At 32.1% G+C, this 23,797-nt stretch overlaps 1 protein-coding gene across 3 annotated transcripts in view; it reads right to left on the reverse strand.

Annotated features, from left to right (window-relative positions):
• The window catches only part of LOC124536029 (probable serine/threonine-protein kinase DDB_G0282963), a 118,669-nt gene that overhangs the window by 1,944 nt on the left and 92,928 nt on the right, over positions 1-23,797 (reverse strand). For 2 of the 3 annotated variants that reach the window (XM_047112423.1, XM_047112421.1), the window contains exons 1-2: positions 5,162-5,433; positions 1-4,324 (exon numbers count right to left, since the gene is read on the reverse strand). In XM_047112423.1, the coding sequence (XP_046968379.1) occupies positions 1-4,324; positions 5,162-5,215 (4,378 nt within the window). In that variant the 5' untranslated portion in view covers positions 5,216-5,433. Of the gene's footprint in view, positions 4,325-5,161; positions 5,434-23,797 lie in introns of those variants that run through there. The other variant, XM_047112422.1, reaches the window with a different exon arrangement.

Raw genomic sequence — 23,797 nt, forward strand, 5'->3', positions numbered from 1 at the left:
CTTTGTTTTCGTTTTGTGAATTATTGTTTTGCCTCTTAGCTCTCCATGGGACTACGGTAGTTGGCAGTGTATTGTTACTTTGACTAGTACTTTCATCTACAGAAAATCTCCGCAAATTTTGACTCATTGTCTTGACAAGATTCGGAGAGTTTAAATTGTTTCGTTCTTTTTCGTCATTATTATTATGACTGTCATTATTATTGGACTGAGTCTCTTTGTTAAATTCGTGTTTAAATATCGTTGCAAGTTCTTCTGAAGAATTATACTCAGTTGAATCAGCTGTATCTTTTTTATTTTCTATATCATCTTCGTATATAGATAAACTAATAGATGCTCTATTAGATGAATCTATATGACTTTCTTTTGTAGCCACTTCGTTCAAAGTTTCGCTACACTTTGTAGTTGTTAATTGATTGGCTTGAGGCTCATTATTTTCGACTTTTGAGGATTTTGAAACAAATAGTTTTTCATTGACCTCAGCTATTCCGGCTATTAAATCAGATATGCCATCCTTTAATTCTTTAAATGCCTTTATTTCATTTAGCTCTTTAACTTTATCGTCAGTATTCAAAAATGGATTGAGAGAATTGAATCTCGGTGGTGACCTGTTTTCCCGTCCTTCAAATGTAGTGTCAGATACGACATTTTCATTTTGTGACGTTTGAGGTACAATATCGGGAATAATACTATTTTCGACTGATAATGTAGATGTCTCTGTTTCTTCAAATTGTTTATTTAAATTATCTTTGTTACAAACTTTTGAACTTTCATTTTTGAGCTGAACTTCTTTATCAAAAGTACATTTTAACTGGTCTTCAACTTTATTCAATTGATCTGATATTAATAGTAAACTATCTTCAGTTCTTTTTGCTCTCGATTTTTCTTCTGTATCTAAGGTTTGTTGTGATTTTTCCGAATTTTGATTTACTTCATTTATAGAATTAGCACATGTTTTAGCAGTTAAACCGTTTAAAAAATTAGTTCTACTATCTGATATTCTATTCTGAATGTCTGATATCTCATTCTTGTTTCGATTTTTATCTAATTCAGCTAAAGCGACTCCTAACTTATTACTAGTATCCATAGCTTCTTGCGCTAGCATACTTAGAACCTGTTGAAATTCATCTTTTGATGACCGTTTAGATGTTTGTGGTGATCGATTTGATGGGGATGAACTTTTTGATTTATCACATGATGGTGGTTTAGCAAGACATATATCGTCATTATAAATGAATGAGTCATCTTTTGCAAAATGATGTGAAGGTGTGTGGGTGCTATTGGCAAATAAATTGACAGTATGATGTCGCTGTTTTACCTTATTTCGAGGACAGTACTCCTTTTGGTTATCATTTTTTTCAAATGTATCACGAAGCCTCTTCATGACGTCACTATTACTATTTGTTTTTTGTAATGGCGGCATCTTACTTATGTTCAAAGCATCGTCTATTTCTTTTTGTATCATAGTAAAGATATTCGCTGAAAGGGATCTCACAGCTCGCTTCTTTTTAATATTAGCAGCTGAATCTTTTGCATAGGGAAATTCAGCATAGCTATTGTTATTAAAATAGCCATTATAACTTTCCCCGTTAAAGAGAGATGAATGTCTACTGTCTTTTCTTAAACTTCGGTAAGCCAAATCATCAGCGACAATATCAGGTGACCTCTTTGGCACAAAACGAGATCGTCCTTTGTTTTCGGGTGTAGCGTGTAAGTAATCACTTTGTGGAGCTGGTGAGATAGGACCTACAGGTATACCGAATGGTGGTTGTGGATCAACAGTTTTTAGTCGATTATTCGTTTGTTTAATGTTTCTGTAAACAACATCATCAAACACTACATCTGGTTCATTACGTTCTGATTGCTTGTCGTCATCTGATGCATAGGGAACATAGACAGGCGAAGCCAACATATAACTTATTTGAGCCTGTGCATCTTTGTGATTTGGCTTTTCTTTGTTCGAAAAGGAATTCATTCTGCGAAAAGCCATATCATCTTGTAATTTATCAGGTAAGGTTGATCTTCTCGATATTCGCCGGAGTGGCGTCGAAGGTTGACTTCTCAATTGTACATCATCATCGTTTCCATTCCAGTCATTTAAATGATCATAAAATTTAGGCGTCATTAACTCTCTGCGCTCAGCTCTATCTAATAAATCTTCATCACCTAAACCCAAACTATTATAAATTGCTTCCAACTCGTTTAGTGCATCGTCAAGGTTAGTAGATTTTCGTCTTTCTGAACTTTTTTCGTCATCAGATGGCATTTGGTATGTACCCGAAACATAAGTGTCTGATTTGTGACGAATATGTGTCTTTGGAGGCGGAGAGACAGTTTTTTGTGGCTCCACAGTAGTCGATCTTTTATACTCAGTTGTTGCTTTCCATACTCGAGCACCATCTATAATATCAATAGATTTACTTTTGTTTAAATTATCAGCACTTTCAGTGTTATCTCTAAATTTATTCCATGTTGACTTTTTTTGATCTGGATAAGATTTATTCATTTGAGAAGAATTTGTATATTCGCTGCTGCTTCTTGAATTCGCAAATATATTTTGTTGTTTTCTCTGTCTTTCCGCATCATCAATTTTTTTCCAAAATTCTGAAGCATTTCTTGGTCTCTGAATAATTTTATCATTAGCATTAACCGATACTTGAGAATCACTTAGGTATTGGTTCTGTACACCGTTTAAAGTATTTTTAATACTTATTGGCCTACGTGATCTTGGGCTTTGATCGGCATAATATAAATAATCCTGTCTTAATTGAATAGGTTCAGGTTTTACAACGCTGGTTTGATTTATCTGCTTTCTCCATGGCGGACTATTAACAAATGAACCATAATGATTGGGTTCTGCTGACACCGATGCTGGTCTTCGGGGTTGCTCATTTTTAACCATGTAGTTCTGAATATTTTCATTATTTTGAATAGCTATATGATCTTCAGAATTCGATATAGGACGTCGCAACCCATTGAGACCATAACCGACTAACCTCTCTTGACTTCGCCTCATTATTCTTTCGAAGTCATTATTAGGAACACCATGTTTTACATTATAATTAGTTCTTCTATCGGCCACAGCGGAATTATTATCATAATACATTGATAAAGGTGTTACCACTTTTCGATGCATATCACGAGGAGGTGGCACTGGTGGTGCTTTTTCTTCTTTTGCAATATTGGTAACGTTTCCTAATGGGAATTTAACACACATAATATTTTCAGGAGTTTCATATTGGTTCGATACACTGCTCTCTCTGTTATTGTTAAGGTATAATGATCCTCGATTAGTGTTGTTATTTGGATATTGTATGGAATAATTAATACGCTCATTGTTAACTTTAGCGTTAAAATTAATGGATGATGGGTAACTTTGTGTAGATGGAAAAGATGATACTGATTCAGATTTTAGTGGACGCCTATTAATATCATTAATAGCTACTGGTTCTGAGGCTATTTTGGACGTCGTATCTCGTTTACAAGTTCCATAGCCACTGCTCTGACTTGTCGGTGTCCTTGTCAACATTTCAACTTCCGCTTTTGTATAGCCCTGTTGAAGTAATTCTGCTTCCTTATTCAACAGATTTTCTTCATCGCGTGACAATCTCTTAATATATCTTTCGTTGCGAGCGCTTCGAGATCTTTTATTTAGAGAACTGTCTCGTGATCTCATTAAAGAATCATCACTTCGAAATCTAATCATGGAAGAAGAATTTGATGAGGATTTTAATGATTCTTCATCACTACTTGATTCTCCTCTCATACTGTTTCTCAAAGCTTCTACGCGGGCTTTCAGTCTGGTTTTCCTCTTTTTACGTGAAGGTGTCTCCAATATTCCTTTCCCAGCTCTTGAAATATTATCTTTAATTTGCATCGATTCTTTTGAAGAACTGTATGTTTCTTGCTTATCTTTGTATTTGATAAATCCAGCTGATGGATCAGAGAGAACTCCATCGTCATTATTGTCTCGTATGTTAGAGTTAGCTAAGCTTTGAGCGCGTCTGCCGTCTCTAATTACTATGTGATCGAAGTTATTGACTGCAGGAGTGCGTTTTTTCTTTTTACTTTTCTTTTTCGAAGGAGAACGGGTACCGCCTTCGTCGGTTTGTGATGATGAACCACTTTCTTCATCTTTCTTTTTTCTTCTAAATAGTTTTCCTATGGACCATTTTTTGTCCTTTTTCGTTCGTTCGACATCGATTTCAGTTTGAATTGGTCGGTCTAATTGACGCTGGACGGAGGCATAATCTTCGTTATAGGGCCTGTAGGATGCTGTGGATGCTCCAGTGATGTCGCGATGAGGAACAGGTGGAGAATTGACAGTCTGAAATTGAAAAAATATATATGTTACAATTAATTAAAAAGTGTCGAAAGTAAAATTACAAGGAGTCGAGATTGCCCAGTGGTTAGAACGCGTGCATCTTAACTCATGATTGCGGGTTCAAGCCCAGGCAAGCACCGCTGATTCATGTGCTTAATTTCTCTTCATCATCGTGAGGAAACCTGCATGTGACAAATTTCATAGAAATTCTGCCACATGTGTATTCCACCAACCCGCATTGGAACAGCGTGGTGGAATATGTTCCAAACCTTCTCCTGAAAGGAAGAGAAGGCCTTTAGCCCAGTAGTGGGAATTTACAGGCTGTTGTTGTTATATGTTACAATTATGTTTATATTTTTATACAAATGTACGTTATCTTGTAGGTATCTATTCCGCGTGCTTGTTGTCAAATTAAGGAAGTCTGTGAGATAGGAATACTTCAAACGTATTAAGATAGTAGGGTCGGGAGTTCAAAGTCGCATTATCGAAAACATTTTGGCACACACAATTGCAGTTGACGTGTGAGGTCGTGTATTATTTTTTATTTTCATTAAAATTTTATTATCATATAGATATATCATATCAGAAATTTAAATAGAATATGACGAATTATATATAAAAAGTCTTTAATCGTAAGAAAACTGAATAAAAAATATAATAAAGAGTTTAGTAACCTGCGAACTATTCTTCAATGTTTAAAATTAAATTTTAAATAACACTAAACCTATCTAATATTCGACAAACAGTGCGTGACGATAACAAAAAATCATAAAAACTATATTTTTTCTGCACATTTGATAGAAAAATCAAACGGTTTATGGAATTTTATATAAAACTTACAGGTAAAAACGAAGCGAAGTAGTTATTATTACCGACTTCAAGAATAGCTACCATGTTTAAATCATAAACACTTATTTAAAATACATTCACACCCACATGGCTTTTGGCACGAAAACGGCACAGATATTTTATAGAAATTTATACTATCATTTATTATAATTCTGAAAGCTAGACCATATTATTTAATATAATAATTACACATGACACATATTTATAACTTTATTTCGTACTTGGTACATTATTTGAGCTTTAACGAAAATTTTATATGAAAAAAATTATTTTACACGGTATTTACAAATCACCTTCACCACTTTTTTAAATAATTATTTTACCGCTATTTATTTGAAATTAATGAATTGTAAGGATATAATATTAGTTTATTGTATCACAACAATCGAAAATCTTGAATTAACGCGAGACGCGTGTGTGCCGTTTCGCACTCTACGCGGTAACTCCTGATTATTTCAGGCAGCTGAATCGAAAGACCGTTTGTACAACTACGACATATTTTAGATGTAATTTTATTGATACATATTTGAAAATTTTAGCGTAAACATTGAATAACACATGATATGGAATCATGAAGCTTAGAATATATTCTTAAAACAATTTTAAGAAAAATCTGAAGATATAAACGGTCCTTCGTTTTATATCGTTACCTATAATAAAACCTCAGCGCGATGTTCTACAAATATAGTTATTTTCAAATATAGAACGTATTATTTATTTTTTAACCAATGCAATTCTATAAAGCAACGGTCGGAATTTATTTGACAAACTAGTTTAGATATGTTTTTTTTAGGAAAGTCAATGTTTACGAAAATAAACCGTGATTTACTCGAGAGCTGATGTTATTTGAGTCTGTAAATAAAATAGCAATTTAATTATATAAATAGTTTAAAGGCATCTTGATAAATGTTGGTTTAGCAACTCTATTCGTCTTATCGGTTTAACGTAATAAGTTAAGAATGAAATAAACTTTACTTTGTATAATATGTTTAACTGAATTCGAATGTTTTAAATGTAGCATTTTGTTTACCATATTTTGTGTATTAACATGAATGATTTTTATTTTAAAGGAAATTTTACGTTTTTTTTACATCATTATTTATTCAAATAATTAGTCATTCTTATTTTCTTTATTGATATCATTGTAGTTTTAAGTTTTGTTTTTTGTCCTTGTCATATTCCGGGCGTACAGTAGCCGCCATTTTTTTATTTATACAAAATATGTAAAGGAATATAACAGACTTTCCAAAATGAACTAAATTATGTACGTAGTAAAAAAATCTAATAAAAAGCAAAGGTATTCTGTCTGCCTTGCGCGAGTTTTCGAAGTCCAAATATATCGCATGAGTCAAGTTCAATCCCTACAGATTAGTATCGTATTATACGTACAAGTAGAAAATATCGACGGTAACGGGAATACGCGTGTTTTGTGTATACTCTTTAAATGTGTAGGTAATCAATTCAACAGATGTTTCATTTGGTGACGAGAATTTTCAGTTGAATGGAATTCAGTCCAATAAATAGAATAACAATAATTGTCAAATAGGGAAGGCAATTAATTATGAGAGTGTTAAAAATAAGTAGCAGGTAGGTATTTGTGGATCTTCAAGCCGGTTATAGGTACAATATTTAATCGTAAACAAATAACACATCGCTGTGATCGATTCGTAATCGATTTAAAATTTTAGTTATCGAGTTTCTTAGTATTAATAAGTTTAGTATTATTAATTATAATATGGAAGAAAGAACATTATTGAATAAAGTTTATTTTGATTGATAGTAATAAATGATATACATTTTTTGATAATAATAATAAGGTTTATTCTTAAGTTTTCTAGAATATTTCCAAAAGGAAATAATAAGCTTATTAGCACGCTATTCATTTGAAACTCTTTGTTTTGACAACAGAGCTGTAAGGGAATAATACCTTCGAAAGAAAAGGGTCGTTTTTGTAGTACCCCGATTTTTTGCTCAGCGTGAATTTGACATCCGCCGTAAAATGTTATAGTTTAGGCACTTTGTAAAATGCCGTACTGTAAACACCGGACAGTGTGTTACTGGTTTTAGGTGAAGGGATGCGATCTGTTTTAACGAAAAAGGGAATTCGAGCAATATCCGTGAGTGGTACAGTTTATCTTTTGCTTACAACTCGTATCTAGAAAACAGATATGTATTTTTCTATCTTTTACATACAAGTTATTTAGAGAAATAATACTTTAAATATCTTTTTAAAATGAATTGGTCTTAAAGATCAATGCAATTATCATTTTGTAGAGAATTTATAAATGCCAGCCCACCCACGTTGTGGTATCGCCGACTCATTAATACATTTTTACGAGACGAAGAAATGTGTCGCTTTTACCTTCTATTATAAAATACTTCAGCACGCGACAAAGTATCTCACAAACTACCGAAGTAGCTCAATTCTACACCAGAAGCTCGGTCCACGTATAAGAAACCATTAATTATCCCCAAACAACAATGCCGAACATCATATATCTTTATTTTTAAACTAGAAGGGAACAACTTCCGTTTTCTTTGATAATCTGTTACCGAACGAGAGCAGTTTTAAAATGTCAAGCGTGTTTATGAGTTTGGCGATACGTGACAGGATCGTCTTAGCGTGACAACTATACGCATCCGGTGTGAAACACGCCTTATTTATTACTGTTTTACGGTTATACGATTGATATGAGAGCAATCTAGCTTGACTTTTATAATTAGTTAGCAGCTTATGAGCGTATATTAATAGCTTAAGTATTCAATATATGAGACGCGAATTGTTGGTTAGATAATGTGTATCAAGTCGCTTCGCATCAAATCATGGGCCGATAAGATCTTCGGTTATAAAAAATATATACTTAAAAATTAAAACACGACTAAAAAATAAATAGCTCTCAGATAAGTGAAAAGCTATACACTGCACGTCGTCTTAAAATCGTCGGATTAAATTTAGTTTAACGCTACATAGCCTATAACGATATTACTGTCAAGACGCTTTCAATTCGCGATAAGCAGTTTAGAAGACATGCAAGAACGAGACGAGACGGCATTCGTCTCGTATGTGAAAGGAAAACTTTGTTTGTTTTATTAAATCGAAGAAAATAATGGAAAATGGAAGCCTTTCCAAATATGAAGGAATATTTAAATACTCTTAATAGCTCTCTGATGACAATCGTTGCGCAATGGAGCTTTGGTAATAAGTGGCAATAAAAAGAATAAGCTTCTTAACAGAATACCTTATTTCCTCGGCTGTACTTATGATAGGTTACCAGTAGTCGCCCTCGGCTTCTGCATATGTTAAGCAAAAATAGTAACCTATGTTCTATCTTGGAGTTCAAGTTTGCTTAATACTAAATTTCATTAAATTCGGATCTACGGTTTGATCGTGAAAAAGCGTCATAAAGACAGTCCAGACAGAGCTACATTCACATTTATAATATTAATATACATTATTGTATATGGGCGATTATTAAACTATGTTTGATTATATGTTTCTATGTGATACTAGATTTGGAATTTTGTGTGTAACATACATAACGCATTGCAGCATACGAAGGCATTATTCATCATTAGGCCGTCATTTCCTAGTCAGTAGCGTTGTCATTACTGAGACGTTTGTGCAATGTCTCTGTAGACGCTTTCGTAGTTTCGTTTGATAACATTCTAGCTTACGTAAAACACTAATAATAGTCCTTATGTCCACATTGTATTTTAGGTTTACATTGTTATTATATTTTAAACATTTATTACTAAATGTAATCATTTTACTCAATCATAAGTATGTGCAAACGATGAAAGTATATTTCGATTTCAAATAGTTACATTTATATTTTATAATTTTTCTATAGATTAAAATGAAATTGTAATTATAAAAATGGTTTCTATTTCCAATTGTAAATATTAAAAAATATATTGTGTGCAATATTTTAAATAGAATAATATGTTATACAGATATTTATTTAGTATGGATGTAGGTTTTACAGTTACAAAAGTTTAATTTTTTGTCAAATGCCAAATATAACGATCACGGCTTAATATAAGACACGTATGTATTATGTGTTATAACTACCGAAATAACTGCTCAGTTACAAACATATAAACGAACAATATGTATAACCCATTTTAGTTTGAGTCAAGCTGGTTTGATATATCACGAATGTTAAATGTGTCTTGGAATAAATCAAACGCTTTGACTGGTTATAAATTTTAAAATATTTTTGAAAAATCGTTAATAAAATTTATGAACTAATTCTATTTCCTTTTTTTGTTTAATCGATTTTGTTTTGGAGTATTTTAGTGAGAAAGTTAAAGTAGATAAGATAGATAGATAAAGATGAAAATAAATATTGAATAAGTTCATATACGTTAGTCTGATCCCACTGTAACTAACTTAAGCACATGTGTAATAGAAATCAGAAGTATCGACGGTACCACAAACACCCAGACACAAGACAACATAGAAAACTAATGAAATTTTGTAATCCAGGACTTCAAGGCTTGGCGTACCTATGAAAACCGGTGGATACACTACTCGACCACAGAGGTATTCGTTAATGAAACATACATATAAAATTTTATAATAAATTAAAAAAATAATAATTATATAAGTTTAATTAAATGGTGACTCAACTTTTTTTAAGTATATTTGAATACTACGTGTGGCTATTTTAACAAATGTTTAATAAAACCCTTATACGAAATCTTTGCAATATATGTACATAAGGCAATTATTTTTATGTGTATTTTATAAATACCTATATATATATTATTAATGATAATATATGTATAGGTTAGGTAGATAATAAACATTAGTTGAGACTAAATACTTAGGAGGATTTATGGTGAGGGTTATACATTATACCGTATATTAAATCAGGGTCTAACTGACCTAGATTTTCAGGTTTCCATTTTAGTACTTATTCTTATAATCTTATATTATACCAGTCTTACATTGAAGACCTTGAAGGTCAATTATAGTAAGGCGGCTATGACCTATTAAGGTTTAACCAGAACACGTCGACTTTAATAAATGTTACAGGAAAATAACGGAAAATATCATATGCTTGAAGAACGTTTAGATTAAATATATTAAAGCAATGATGTTGAATTAAACAGATATGTTATTAACGCGCAAAAAGTGAAGACTAGAAAACGTCCTAATTGGGACGTTTGCCTTTAGTTGTTTTACGTAGTAATACGTTATAATACATCATAATTACGTAGTAATACGTTTTGCGTAATTAAACTTCTAGTTATCCCTTTTACTTATTGTTTTTATCAAGCTATCCTTTATACTTTTAACGAAATGTAAAAATAAACTAAAATAAACAGTCCCCGGCGCGGCACACTTTTTTCTGTTGTTTAGTATGGATATAACATATCTGTTTATTAGAATATCATTGTATTAAAGTGAGTTCGAATGAAACGTAGCAAAAATTCAATTAAATCAATTGTGTCGGAAACTATTCGCGCGAACGTTACACTGAAATCCGATATTGAAATTTTACTTCACAGCTTAATAAAATATGTTCCATTGCGATAGCAAATTTAAATTTCGATCACCGATTAAAAAAAAAATCAGGTATTTAAAAATGGAAGCGCGTAATTCTATACAGATGCGTGTGTGTTGACAAAGAGAGAGAGTATTTAACTAGACTCTCTAAAAGACTAAAATGTTTCTGTGTAAGTCTTTGAAAGATTTTTTTGCTTTCAAAAAAAGAATTACTTTTCTTGAGCAATGGAAATAAACTTCCTGCTTCTCGTCCGGTCTAGATGTCGGAAATTACTGTATTTTTGTATAAAGATAGTACAAATGACTAAAAAACCATATTTTTTCAGATATCAGACACATCTGATAAAATATTGTATAGATTATACAATATAGGAGACGTCAAGTAAATCAAACATTTTAGAATGTTTTTAATGTTCCAATAATAGTTAAGTACGTTGATCTAGTATATAGATTATTAGGCTATATATCCTAATACCTTTGGTTCAAATTTTAATGTCAATTTTTTTTTCTAATATTATCTAAATAAATCTAAATAAAATATTTTATGCCAAATACGACCTTTACTTATATTAATTCTTCAAAAAAAGATATGTCGAAATATATGGATTAATCCGCAATCACTTTATACTCTAGTGTTGTAGCAAGAAAATGTGCACAGATAAATATTCAACAGTTTTACTAAACATATAGATTGCTCTATAAATAATTTACTCTGTGATGCTGTTTAGTATTAAAACACACCCACGTGTGCATTATGATGTCAGAGGATATGACGTCCTTGCCCATCCGATGGCCGGGAGTTCGACAAATAAAATACTACACTTCCCCCCCATTACGTGCAAGCTGGATTTAAACTGTGTGGGATTATTTTATTATAAATAAACAGCTGCAATGATGCGCTTAGAAATTGTGTTGAAATTTCTAGTTTGCTATAAATAGTTTCATGGAAGTTTCCGTGGGTTTCAGCCTTTTTTAAACCCACGTTTAATATTAAGGCTTATTCATCGTGGTATTTAAGTTCGTTCTAAGATATAGAAAAAAAAATTAATGGCCACAAATATCCAACTGCTATCTAAAGCCTCATATATTTTTAAGTAGAAGTTTTGGAATCTCTCTTGTTTTGTTTTATTGCTGAGTATCAGATGAACGATAGCTACACATAGATTAAGCATATTTAATTAATTAATATGTACCTGAACTTACAACTACTGGTTAAAATGGACCTAATTTTAAACACTGAACCATCTCTATGAATATGTAATAAGAGGTGGTACCTAACCTATTAAGATGATCATGGAGAAAGCCAATCACACCAGCAAGATTTACCCGAGAAAAAAACACATTTATTTGTGTAAAAAAAAAAAAAAATTTCGGCCTGAACAGTTATACATTAAGCTGTTGTTGTGATTGAACAACGATTTACTGTCTGTTTAGAGTGGGAAACGGCAAAAAGAAATGAAAAATGTAAACAAAATTAAAGAACATTGCTATCGCCAAACTCCAATTCCACCGAACTACCTACTAGTGTATATAATATCCGCTAACGTCATATCTTAGTACGCTCATACGGTCTGGTAATCTGTGGTAACCTGATGCAATACTAAAAGAGACACTGACGTGAACTATGACGTTTCCGGCTGTCCATTTGGGTATGAGCGGATATCCAATATAAATATGCATGAAAGGATCGCAAAAACGACTCATACATTCGAATAGAAATATTTATTCAGTGAAATAAATGACGAGACGATAAAGTGCTTTTTGTTTTGTGAAATAGCATGCTCCTAAAATAATTTACTGACAATCCGTTTTCATAATTCGTTTTATGGATAGTTCATTTTTGACATGACATACATCGATTTTAGCAACGTCCACAATCTTGGCAATGATACAGACTTCAATGCAGGGTCATAGGTTCGATTACTAATGAGAAATAATGAACCTGCCCAGTGAGACAGACTTCAATGGAGGGTAATAGGGTCGATTACTTATGAGAAATAATCAATCTATCAGTTTAAATATATATGTTTTTATACTACATTACATCTCACAACGAAGAGTGGCATTACTTTTAAATAAAGAAAATTTATTTCAGTTTCAATAGGACATTTTTTTTAAAACTAATATTAATGAGAATCAGAAAGAAATATATTTTGATTAACGTAATTTCGTAATTGAAAAGTTGATGAGTCCTTTTTTTCCAAAGACCTTGAAAATAATACTTTAGTAGAGCACGCGTACACAGCGGTACGGCAGTAATCGTTAGTTATCAAATATTTAACAATGGAGTGACGTATGACCTGACCCAGCTCGCTGCAGTCTCTGACAACAAACACTTGAACATACCTTGAAACTGTCTCAAATATACTTTCCAACGGTACTTATGAATAAAACATTTTTAGCTTTGCCATATAAGGTACCTGACCCATGTAAGGCCCACCTTATTTGTTTTTAAGTACAAAAAAAACAATACGAATGTTCAAATAAAACAAAAGTGTTAATTTAATCAATCATTTAATAATCAATGTATTCATACTTATTTTGATTCAAAAAACAATGTTTTCTATCAAGTATAAGCTTTTTTTTTAAAAGAGAGTTTTGGGCCTTATTTTGACCACTATTCCTTAACAAGGCCATACCCGGGCCTTATTATGACATATGAGAGTATTATGTTTATCTTAATATTAATATGTAGTATTATCTTTGCAATCATGTCTTAACACAAAATAAACTACATGTTAAAAATAAAACCAAATAAAATAGGAACTTTTTAATAACCGTAAATCTTTGCAAGCATGACAAAACCAAGTCCCAGCTAAAGACTGCTGATTTTTTCTAGTCACTCCAGATTTCTGCCCTCTGCCTTTGGAGGTCTTTAGTCTTCCTTTTGGCCTCGTAGAAAATGTGCTTACCTTTCTTGTTGCAAATAGATCTTTTGTTACTTGTTGTCCGTACTGTGTTAATCTTAAAAATATTTGGCGTTTGTATGAGTGTTATGAAAGTGACTTAGCCGCTATGACAGATCAACAGCAGGGAAAACTATGAAGTCTTCTTATGAAGACTTGCTGTTTTCATCATTAATATCTCTCACAGCACAAGTGATCTGGTGCTCGGGCCATTCTGCACGTTTTGGCTTCAATTTAGGTTCTGATTCTTCGACTGGTTCCATAATTCTTTATAAGGCCCATGTAGATTACAGATGGGCCTTACTAGGCTAGAGGAGTAACTTAACAAAAACAAATAAATACGTGTAAAACATTTTAATTTGAAACTTAAATTGTAATAACAACGTGTATAAAATGCTAATAAACCACTATATATAATTAGAATAAAGATTCACCAAATAATATTGAAAATACTTACTTTTTTGTACGTCGAAATTTAATAAGCGCCTACTGGAAATCGCACGCGCTGCTTTCTTTTGCCTGCACAATCCTACAGGTTCGCTTTAGCGAAGCGGTAGCTATGGCAACGGTATCCATTCAAGGTTAGACACTCGACGATGTTAGCTCAATCGGTTTGAATTTGTAATTTAGGATATTTAAAACGTGGGCTTTATTAGGCACTGGGCCTTACATGGGTCAGGTACCTTAATAAATTTAAAATTAAATTATGAAAACATACACTATGTATGCGAATTAATTATGTCTGAAAGACAGAGATGCTTTCGTATTTATAATATAAGTATAGTAGTAGTCGTATCTCAACAACAACAAACAACAACAACAGCCTGTAAATTTCCCATTGCTGGACTGACGCTTCCTCTCCCTTTGAGGAGTAGGTTTTGGAACATATACCACCACGCTGTATTGCAAAGCGGATTGGTGGAATACACATGTGGCCGAATTTCCATGAAATTAGACACATGCAGGTTTCCTCACGATGTTTTCAAGTATAATCACAAATTGAAGCTCATTAATATTTAGCGGTGCTTACCTGTATTTGAATCCGAAATCGTCGGTTAAGGTGCACGCGTTATAACCACTGGGCTATCACGACTCTTATCTAATGTAATGATAACAACAGCTATTACTTACTATTAGAATCGAGATCTCATTCTAGCTTATTGTTATAGCTCTATTTAAATTTTACTAAGAGTTATAAATACTGCAAAAACCTTTTTAGATGAAAGTCTGTTAATCAAAATAAAATCGAAACAAGGTAAGTGCATTAACCGTCTCGGTATTCGCATTCGTAGCAAGGATCGCTTCCAAGTCACATTCGAGTTAAAATGAACGAATGAAAAATTTAAATCATTCTAAAAATCCGAATAGGAGACCTTTTAATAGAGTGCTTTGGAAATAAGTAATATTTTTATTTTACTTAAGATTAATGCGGGACTTACGAGCTTTCAATATTAATATAGACTACATTTATTTGTTTAAAGCTTATTTAAAGGTTGAGTTTTACTGTATGTATTAAGATATATTATTTATCTTTTAATAATAATTTATCTAACGATAATTTTATAACAACTCAACAACAACAACAGCCTGTAAATTCCCACTGCTGGGCTAAAGGCCTCCTCTCCCTTTGAGGAGAAGGTTTGGAACATATTCCACCACGCTGTTCCAATGCGGGTTGGTGGAATACACATGTGGCAGAATTTCTATGAAATTTGTCACATGCAGGTTTCCTCACGATGTTTTCCTTCACCGCTGAGCACGAGATGAATTATAAAGACGAATTAAGCACATGAATTAGCGGTGCCAGGGTTTGAACCCACAATCATCGGTTAAGTTGCATGCGTTCTAACCACTGGGCCATCTTAATTCTCATCTATTTCAAATGCATTCATTTCTATATTAATAACTAAATAAAATTATCGTATTGCTAGTCCTAAAAAAAACTCAATGACTACTTGATGTATATTTTTTATTTTGAGCTTTATTAACACAAATAATCAGATTAAACATTTAGTAGAATCTGATTTTTTCCCATTATCACAGGTACAGAAGGGGTCGTCATTTGTATAAAGATATTGAGCAAAAAAATACATATAAAGTTACATCTTAGTGATGGTATGAGCCCAACAGCATTAATTAATGATGTGCTAATAATGTAGTACTGAACAGATACTACATTTTGAATATATCCTGCATATTCCAATGTACAAAAGTTGAGAGCGATTGAATATATGCAACTGTTAAAAATTAAGCAACATTCGACTAACATTCAACAACAGTTAAACAAAGCTTTGCAAAAGTTATTTAATTTATATGATATTTAGTAGTTCGTGGAACAAATAAATAGAGAATCGGATTGCTAGACCGATATAATTAATTTAAATATTCTATTCTATGTAAGGATATTAAATAAACTATGAACACGTTAAAAAATACATAGAGAAATGAACAAAGTATGTCTTGGCAATGTGTTGATGAGAAATATATTACAACGGAAATAATAAACATTAGGCGTATGACGTCAACATACAATTTCATACAATGTAACACACGACTACATCTCAGGTCACTGATCCCTGATAAAAAACTAATGTTTTTTTCTCAACGATTAGATGCTGTCAAAAGCGCTTAGTGTCTGTGGAATTACAGTTAATTGTGACTACGTGCACATGTTGTAAAGCAAACCTTTGTGCTTTTAAATTAGGTATTGGAAATTGAGTGTCAATTAGAATTCCTCCTACTAGACCAGCTGTTTAACAAAATGTAATATAACAGTGAAGGTACCTAGTCGATCCTCTGTCTATACATATAATAAAATTAGAGTGTCTGTTTGAAATACTATAATAACCGCTTTTTACTAAATTCCTATGTGACATGGTATATATTTATTTATTTATTTCACACACAAGTTTTGTTTACATTATTTAATGTCAGCCCTGATATCCAAACTAGCTTTCGTTGTGTTTTGGAAGTCAGTTCCTTCTCAGATGTTAGGTTACAAATTTGTTTCTTATTATAAAGTAAGTAAATGAAAAAGATAAAAAAAAGTAAAAACAATAATAAAAATCAAAAAAATAAAAGAAATTATGTACCGATCTAAGTAGTGAATTAAAATAATAGTTACTAATATTGGTATAGTTACTATTATATACCCAAATAACATTTTTTAAAAGTTTTGTATGTCTGTCTATAGCTTTTTTTACTAACGAGTACGAAGTCACGGGCACAGCTAGCTTTATATAAAATAAGGAACAGCAAAGTGGTTACTATTTGACTAATATATGTGAACACCACCCATCATATTGTGTATTTGATATTTAAACAGTCTATTTTAAGATTAATAATAAAATTATTATCATATTTTAGATTTCGGGCTCTCCGATACATAAAACTGTATAAGTTAAGATAAATAATACGAAACAAAGCTAAACTTAATACGCTAAAATTACAATATCTAGAAACGATTTTTAGTAATATCTATAAAGTCCGCTTTTATGAAATCTCCTAATAACGTAAAGTAGGACATTAGGGACGTGACAATGTTCCAGAGTGACCCGGGATCGTAATTCCTGGATGTTCCGAATAACTGGGATTTTTTGTTTATAAATTCCGAACTTACGGTGTAAGTTGAGGTGAAATGTATTCAGGTACTTTTGCGGAATCTTTGCATAAATTTGGGCTTCAATTATCTCTTTCTAGTCTGATAGCTTATTCATGGATACCGCTACTATATTACTTATAATGTAATTTACTTACAATATACTTTGCGATAGGCAGAATAGCTGGTGATAAACAGGAAAAACACCACAAAGTTTTCATATATAAATGATATCACGCTCACACAGATCACAGAAGGTAATTGTAAATTATTATTACAATTCTTTTTAGTTAAATTATTAACTACTTAGTTAAATGTCGGTTACTCTCTTTAAAAACAACATTCTGAACCAGTGGTAGATTGATATTAATATTTACTTACTTAAAAAAAGTACGTTTTTATTTTTATTTGTGTTGAATTTAGTTTTTTATTGATTGTCTACCCACATCAAAAAATACAGGATTACAGGAGTGACGTCATGTTACATGAATAATATATCTACCAACGTCCCAAACAGCGTGGAATATGCTGCAAACCATCTCAAAACGAAATGAAATCTTTACTTTTTATATTTTTATAAGAAATGCAAGATTTAACATTAAGAAAGTTGCCACACGTCAAACGTCTGTCAGGTGTAACGCGAACGAGTTGTAGCGCATGCAAGCGTTCTTCAGGATTGTTGAACTGCTTCGGGGCTATTTCAGTCTGTTAGCTTGCCACCCGACCTAGTATGCACTACCACTCGTTGGCACTTGACCTACTCGCTAACGAACGTACCATAACTCAAATTATTTTATTATAAACGGCCGTGACGTCAGAGAGTTTAATTTATGATATCATTAAAGGATTTAATCAACATTGTTCAAAGTATTACGCTCTAAAAGTAATTCGTGTTTGAAGCTAATATGTATGGCATTGTTAAAAAACAAACATTAAAGTTTGCTTAAACATTTTTTCTATAATTTATACCTACGAAAGGTTTTTGAGTATTACAAATGCTACAGCAGGTAATGCAAATATTTCTAATTACATATATCATTGGGCACAACTTCATATCCACGTTTCTACAATTGCGAAATAAAGTAATAAAAATGACGTATTTTTAATGTTTACGTTTTTATGTTGTTTTTGTTTTGTTTTTTTTTTTTCAATATATTTTTGAGTTTTTCAGATTTTCCAGACTATCATGGTCGATAAATCGTACGCTGCTTTGAATTTTATGGAATAGCCATGATATGGATTCTACCATAAAACTTAAACAACAATTACTTTAATCCTTTCTGAACACAAAGAGCCCGATTGCAAGAATTGTTCTAGCGAGTTAACTTCTTCACGAAACCTGCGATGCAATGGCAATGACACCAATGGCAGTTGACTTGACCATCGGCGGCGAGATGACAGTATTTGACCCTAATTTTGGGATCTTAAATGGGATGAATTAAGTGAATCACTGTCAGTAATTCTACTAATACTTTACTTATTAACGCTTATATTACCTTGCTAGTTAGAAAGCTTTTGTTATTTTTTATTATAATGATGTACTTACCCAAATTTCGACATCTATTTTGTCTTGAGAGAGACTGATTGAGTAGACTACTGCACGTGAAATCAACAGAAAATCTCAACATTTGTTAATTTTTATTGACCCGATGTTTGGACCTCCATGATCAGTAGTCTGCAGTAATACAAGCTTGCAAGTGAAATTCAAACAACTGTGCCCTAAATTATCACAAATAAAAATCACATTGATAGACTATTTCGATTGTATCGGGGTTATAATACAGTATTGACCCAAATTAGTATTTCAACGCATTCACCTACACATAACACGGACATCGCCCCAGAAACAGTTGGGAGATGGTGGTTAATATCTTAACACACGAGCCCACAAACGTTCTATATTTATAACACTATGTAATAATGAAAGGTCAATGCCTCTGTTTTTATCTAAAATACAATTTGATACACGGATCGTGATCAATAAATCAATTCATGTTTTTATAAAGTAGGATTACGAGATGATAAGCTTTGTATCTATTACGAAGCTGTCTGTTTATATTATAATATTAATTTATGACGTATCATGTACATTAGAAATCACTTTGAAATCTTTAATGTTTAGTATAGTTAAGTTATATAATGTCAGATATATGCTACTACACTATATAATTCTGCCTGGACTTTTCAGGCAGCTCTTCTTTTTAGCGAATATTCATTTGTTCAATTTGGTATAGCGGTAAATTATTTCTTGTAATCTATATGTATTTTTAAATATTGTTCTACTTCTAAAATTTGTATATGTTTATGAGAAAAAAAATCTCAGCTGTAAATGTAACATCATGAGAATCTGGACTGGCGACCACATTCACAACTCTTAACATCAAATCATAGACACAGAATATAAATTTGCTCTCAAATCATATTCTTTTTATTTTAAAAAATACATTGTAGTTTCGGCATGCAGTTACTTGCATCCTTTTTCGCTTGTCTCTGACTCTAGATCGTTTTCTGTTATGTCTGAATTCCCTTTACAAATCTCAATCATTGTTAATTGTGTAAACGTATAGTGCGACACAACATAGATGTAGCATCGGTAAAATTCGTAAAACCGATCACATCCGAATTAAGTACGCTATCCCAAATTAGCAATATTTATTTTTCTTATTATCTTATTATATTATCTTATTATACGAATATTATTAGGTATTATTATAAATTTATTTATTATTATAAATATTATTAGGTCATATGATCTTTACACAAACTTAATAACTTGTAATATCATATGACCTAATAATATATTCGTCAATTTGACACGTCGATTTACATGCACTTGTTTTCTGACGCGAGAATCTATAGCGGCAAATAGCGTCGAATGACGCGATAGGGAGCTATTTCTATTGGTTTAAAACGGCAGTAATCGTTTTTATTGAACTGGTCGATGCTACGTCTAAGTTGTGTTGTACTATAGCGTAGTTCGCCATTCTCGAACAATCGATTGTTATCTATCAGTCGTGTGTATAAAGTGAGGAGGTACAAAGATCGATGTTATCATGATAAAAAAAACTAATTGGATTGCGCGTTGGTCATTGATCCGGAATCAGATGGCTTCGGTCAGCTACGTTCAATTGTTTCGATAGAAAATAAACAAGCGAACGGGCCACGCTACGTTCGGCTATTTCCGAAACGATAAAACACTCAGTTTTATAGTTACACCTGCTTTTGTGTAAATGAAAGAGGCTGAACGTACATTGTGCTGTTTGCTTCCGAAATAGTACTGGAATGTTGCAATATTGATAAATAAGCCGCTTATATCACGATCGAGTTTCAAGATTTCTTTATATTCAACTACAAGCTTCTGTTATTGTGTAACACATTTAGAAATCCTATATTATTCATGACGTACATATATAATACATACATTTCATACACAATACTAAATGCACGATATTTTTGTTATGGACAATGTTTACGAATAAGGAACATTGTTACAAATCACACAAATGGAATTAGTAAGTTGGTTATAAATAAAAAATAACATAAACTCAACGATCATATATTATTCTAGACTATCTGACATGTGTCATCCATTCAATATACATATAAAAGTATGTTAGTATGCCTCATGTATAAAAGAAATGTATATATGTTTAAGTTATAAAGCCATATGATTTGTATGCCTGGAGGTACTAATCTTAACTAATATCCTGATATGAAAAAACCCGTAAGCATTACAGATTAATTCTTATTACACAATTTATATATTGATAAATAAGCATACAATACTATCGAGAATTCGAGAGCGAATCAAAAACCAGAATCATCAACGAATCAGGCAAATTGTTAGAAGCGGTCTAGTACAATACAAATTTAAATGTATATGTATGTCTGCAGTATGCTATCATTGCATAGTATAAAACAAAGTCGCTTTCCGCTGTGTGTCCCTATGTATGCTTAGATAAAATTACACAACGGATTTTGATGCGGTTTTTTTAAATAGAGCAATTCGAGAGGAAGGTTTTTGTAAATAATACGTGGACAATACAGTAAAGAAACACTGAAAATTTTAGAAGTTTCTAATGTGGTGTCGTAAATAAACAAATTCTGTATATTTAGTACCAGCACTGCATCAGTGCGAAGCCGGGGCGAGTCTAGTTATTAATAAATATATTTTCGTTTAATATTCTTTTAATTAAGCAGTTCCATAAAATTTATTGAAAAATAAAATTAACACAGAGAGTTAACGAGGGTTTCCGTAATAGGTTTTCCTTTAATAACGTCACTTAATAATAATAAAAATAAACATTTCATGAGAAACGACGCTGTAAAGATTTATACAAAACATTTTGATTATATAGAGTCACGTTTTCGTCGCTACATGATTTTGCACTAAGGATATCGACTGTTACGGAAAAGGCGTATTAAATAAACGTTTATTATTTTTAAACATATAATTTTTATGTTACTTACGCTACATAATTGCTTACGAACATTCATATCCGCTGGCTCTACTAAGTCGTGGAAACTACTGTTAAAAGGTAGGATTATTCTGTAACAAGAAATTCGAAACTCACATCACCACGCGACCGTGAAATATCAGATTGTGACTTGAAACAGTGTCTTTAATAATTATGAAATGTATAAGATGCACATCAATGTGAATTCAACATTTCCAGAGTGAGATACGAAGTGAATTCTTAGAGAATCGCTTTACTGTTCATACGTTTCACGTATTCTCGGAAATTATACTTCATTTCGAGTCGGTATTTGAGACCAGATCGAAAGGTTTTAGAGTATAACTTGAACGCAAATACTCTAGCACTCACCGGTTAAGGAGTAGATTTTTTTTTTAATTAGCTAAGATTTCATTGTAATTAATATTTCAACGTTGTTACTAGTTGTATGTGTTAACGTATATAAAAACTATTGATGTTATTATATCCCTTATGCTGACTCATAATTATAAACAACAACATATATCAGCGCTCTATATCGATCGACTTCACAACAATTTTAATTCTAAAACACAAGTACCAAAGATAGAATCATAGAGATTATTAAAAATCTACAGTTATATACCACATATGAGATTGGTCAATAAATGTCCATTACTGGGTATAACCATATACATTTACTAGAATTTCAAATTATATGTGGACGTTCCCTCACAATACTTTCCTTTATCGTCGAACACTCTCAAATAAAGCACATAAAAATTATGTAACCTTGTTTGAGCCAGTAATCTTCGGCTCAGATGTAGCGACTGGGCTTATGCTATACTTACGTAGCTACTTATCTACTTTTATCATCGTGACAAAATATTATCTCGAAATCCAAGTAACAATGTTAACAGCTGGCTTAAAGCTTCTCCCAAAAGGATTCTGGGCGGTCAATAAACACAATAGTGCAATATTTCCGAGTGCTCTCTAAAGTGATTTCAGACAGTATTTCACGGCGTTCGAAAAGCGATACCAAACAAAGCCTTTGTAGCTCGATTGAAATTCTAGAAAAATGTAAATTTTAAATCGAGTTTACGATTGCAAGCGTAGTTTGAAACGTCGTACTCTATGTTACAAATGGTATAAACTAACTTACCTAAACGTGTAAAATTTCATGTAAAAGTTACTCTACATGGGTAAAAAAGGTTACATCCGATATTTAATTATCATTCAAAGCTCATCTCATTTCTCTATTACAACAGATCAATTATTAAATACTTTTATTAAAACTAACATTAAAGATCATACAAAAACAACTAATTGATTCTAAATTCGAATTAGGTCAAAAAAAGAATCGTTAGTTGATCTTTGAGGAATTTTCTGTAACTGCCTCAAGTCCTGTACCTCGAAACACATACAGCCTCTCTGACGTCCTTTGATTTAGTCGATGTATATTTCTATTGGGTTATGAGAGTGAGCAAATGAAAGGGGTTCACCCAATTTGTGTTTTAGATCATCAAAAGGAGGTTTGTTCTCTTTGTATCGAGACCTTCTTGCTCTTTGGAAGAGTTATTTGAACCAATACCACCTTTCCCTTTTCCCTTGATAGTACGAGTAAAATCGATTACTTATTCCTCCAATTCTCTTTATTCCAGTTTTTATAGTCACGTACCTAAAATCTATGAAACTACCTCTCACCAAATATTATAATAACTTGATCAGCTCAGATACAGTTCTCCTGATTCGACCATTCTGAATATTTGATGGTCACCTAACATCAGTTTAGCCAAGAGTCCCGCCATATAAAATAAAAAATATGTATGTCATATACGTTGACATTTTAAAACTTGCAATTAAATGCTTCCGATTAATTAAACGATTTGCAAACATGATTTTAAATATAAACAAGATTTTTTACGTACATAGTAATTAAGGAATTAGAAAGGAAGAATTAAAACATATCATAAACTGATGCTTAATAAAAATTAAATAATGTATTAGCCGTAAATAATACGTATGTCAATTAAAATGCTAAACCTGGTCAGGAAGAGTCCAATAACCGAATGACACACAAACCTTTTTGCTAATAAAGATAAATTTACGGCGTCCGAAAGACGTAAAAAACTACTAAAAGAACTGGTTTAGTCTTATACTTTCTAAACATTTCGC

Source organism: Vanessa cardui, chromosome 16 (assembly GCF_905220365.1).
Source record: "Vanessa cardui chromosome 16, ilVanCard2.1, whole genome shotgun sequence".
NCBI lineage: Eukaryota > Metazoa > Arthropoda > Insecta > Lepidoptera > Nymphalidae > Vanessa > Vanessa cardui.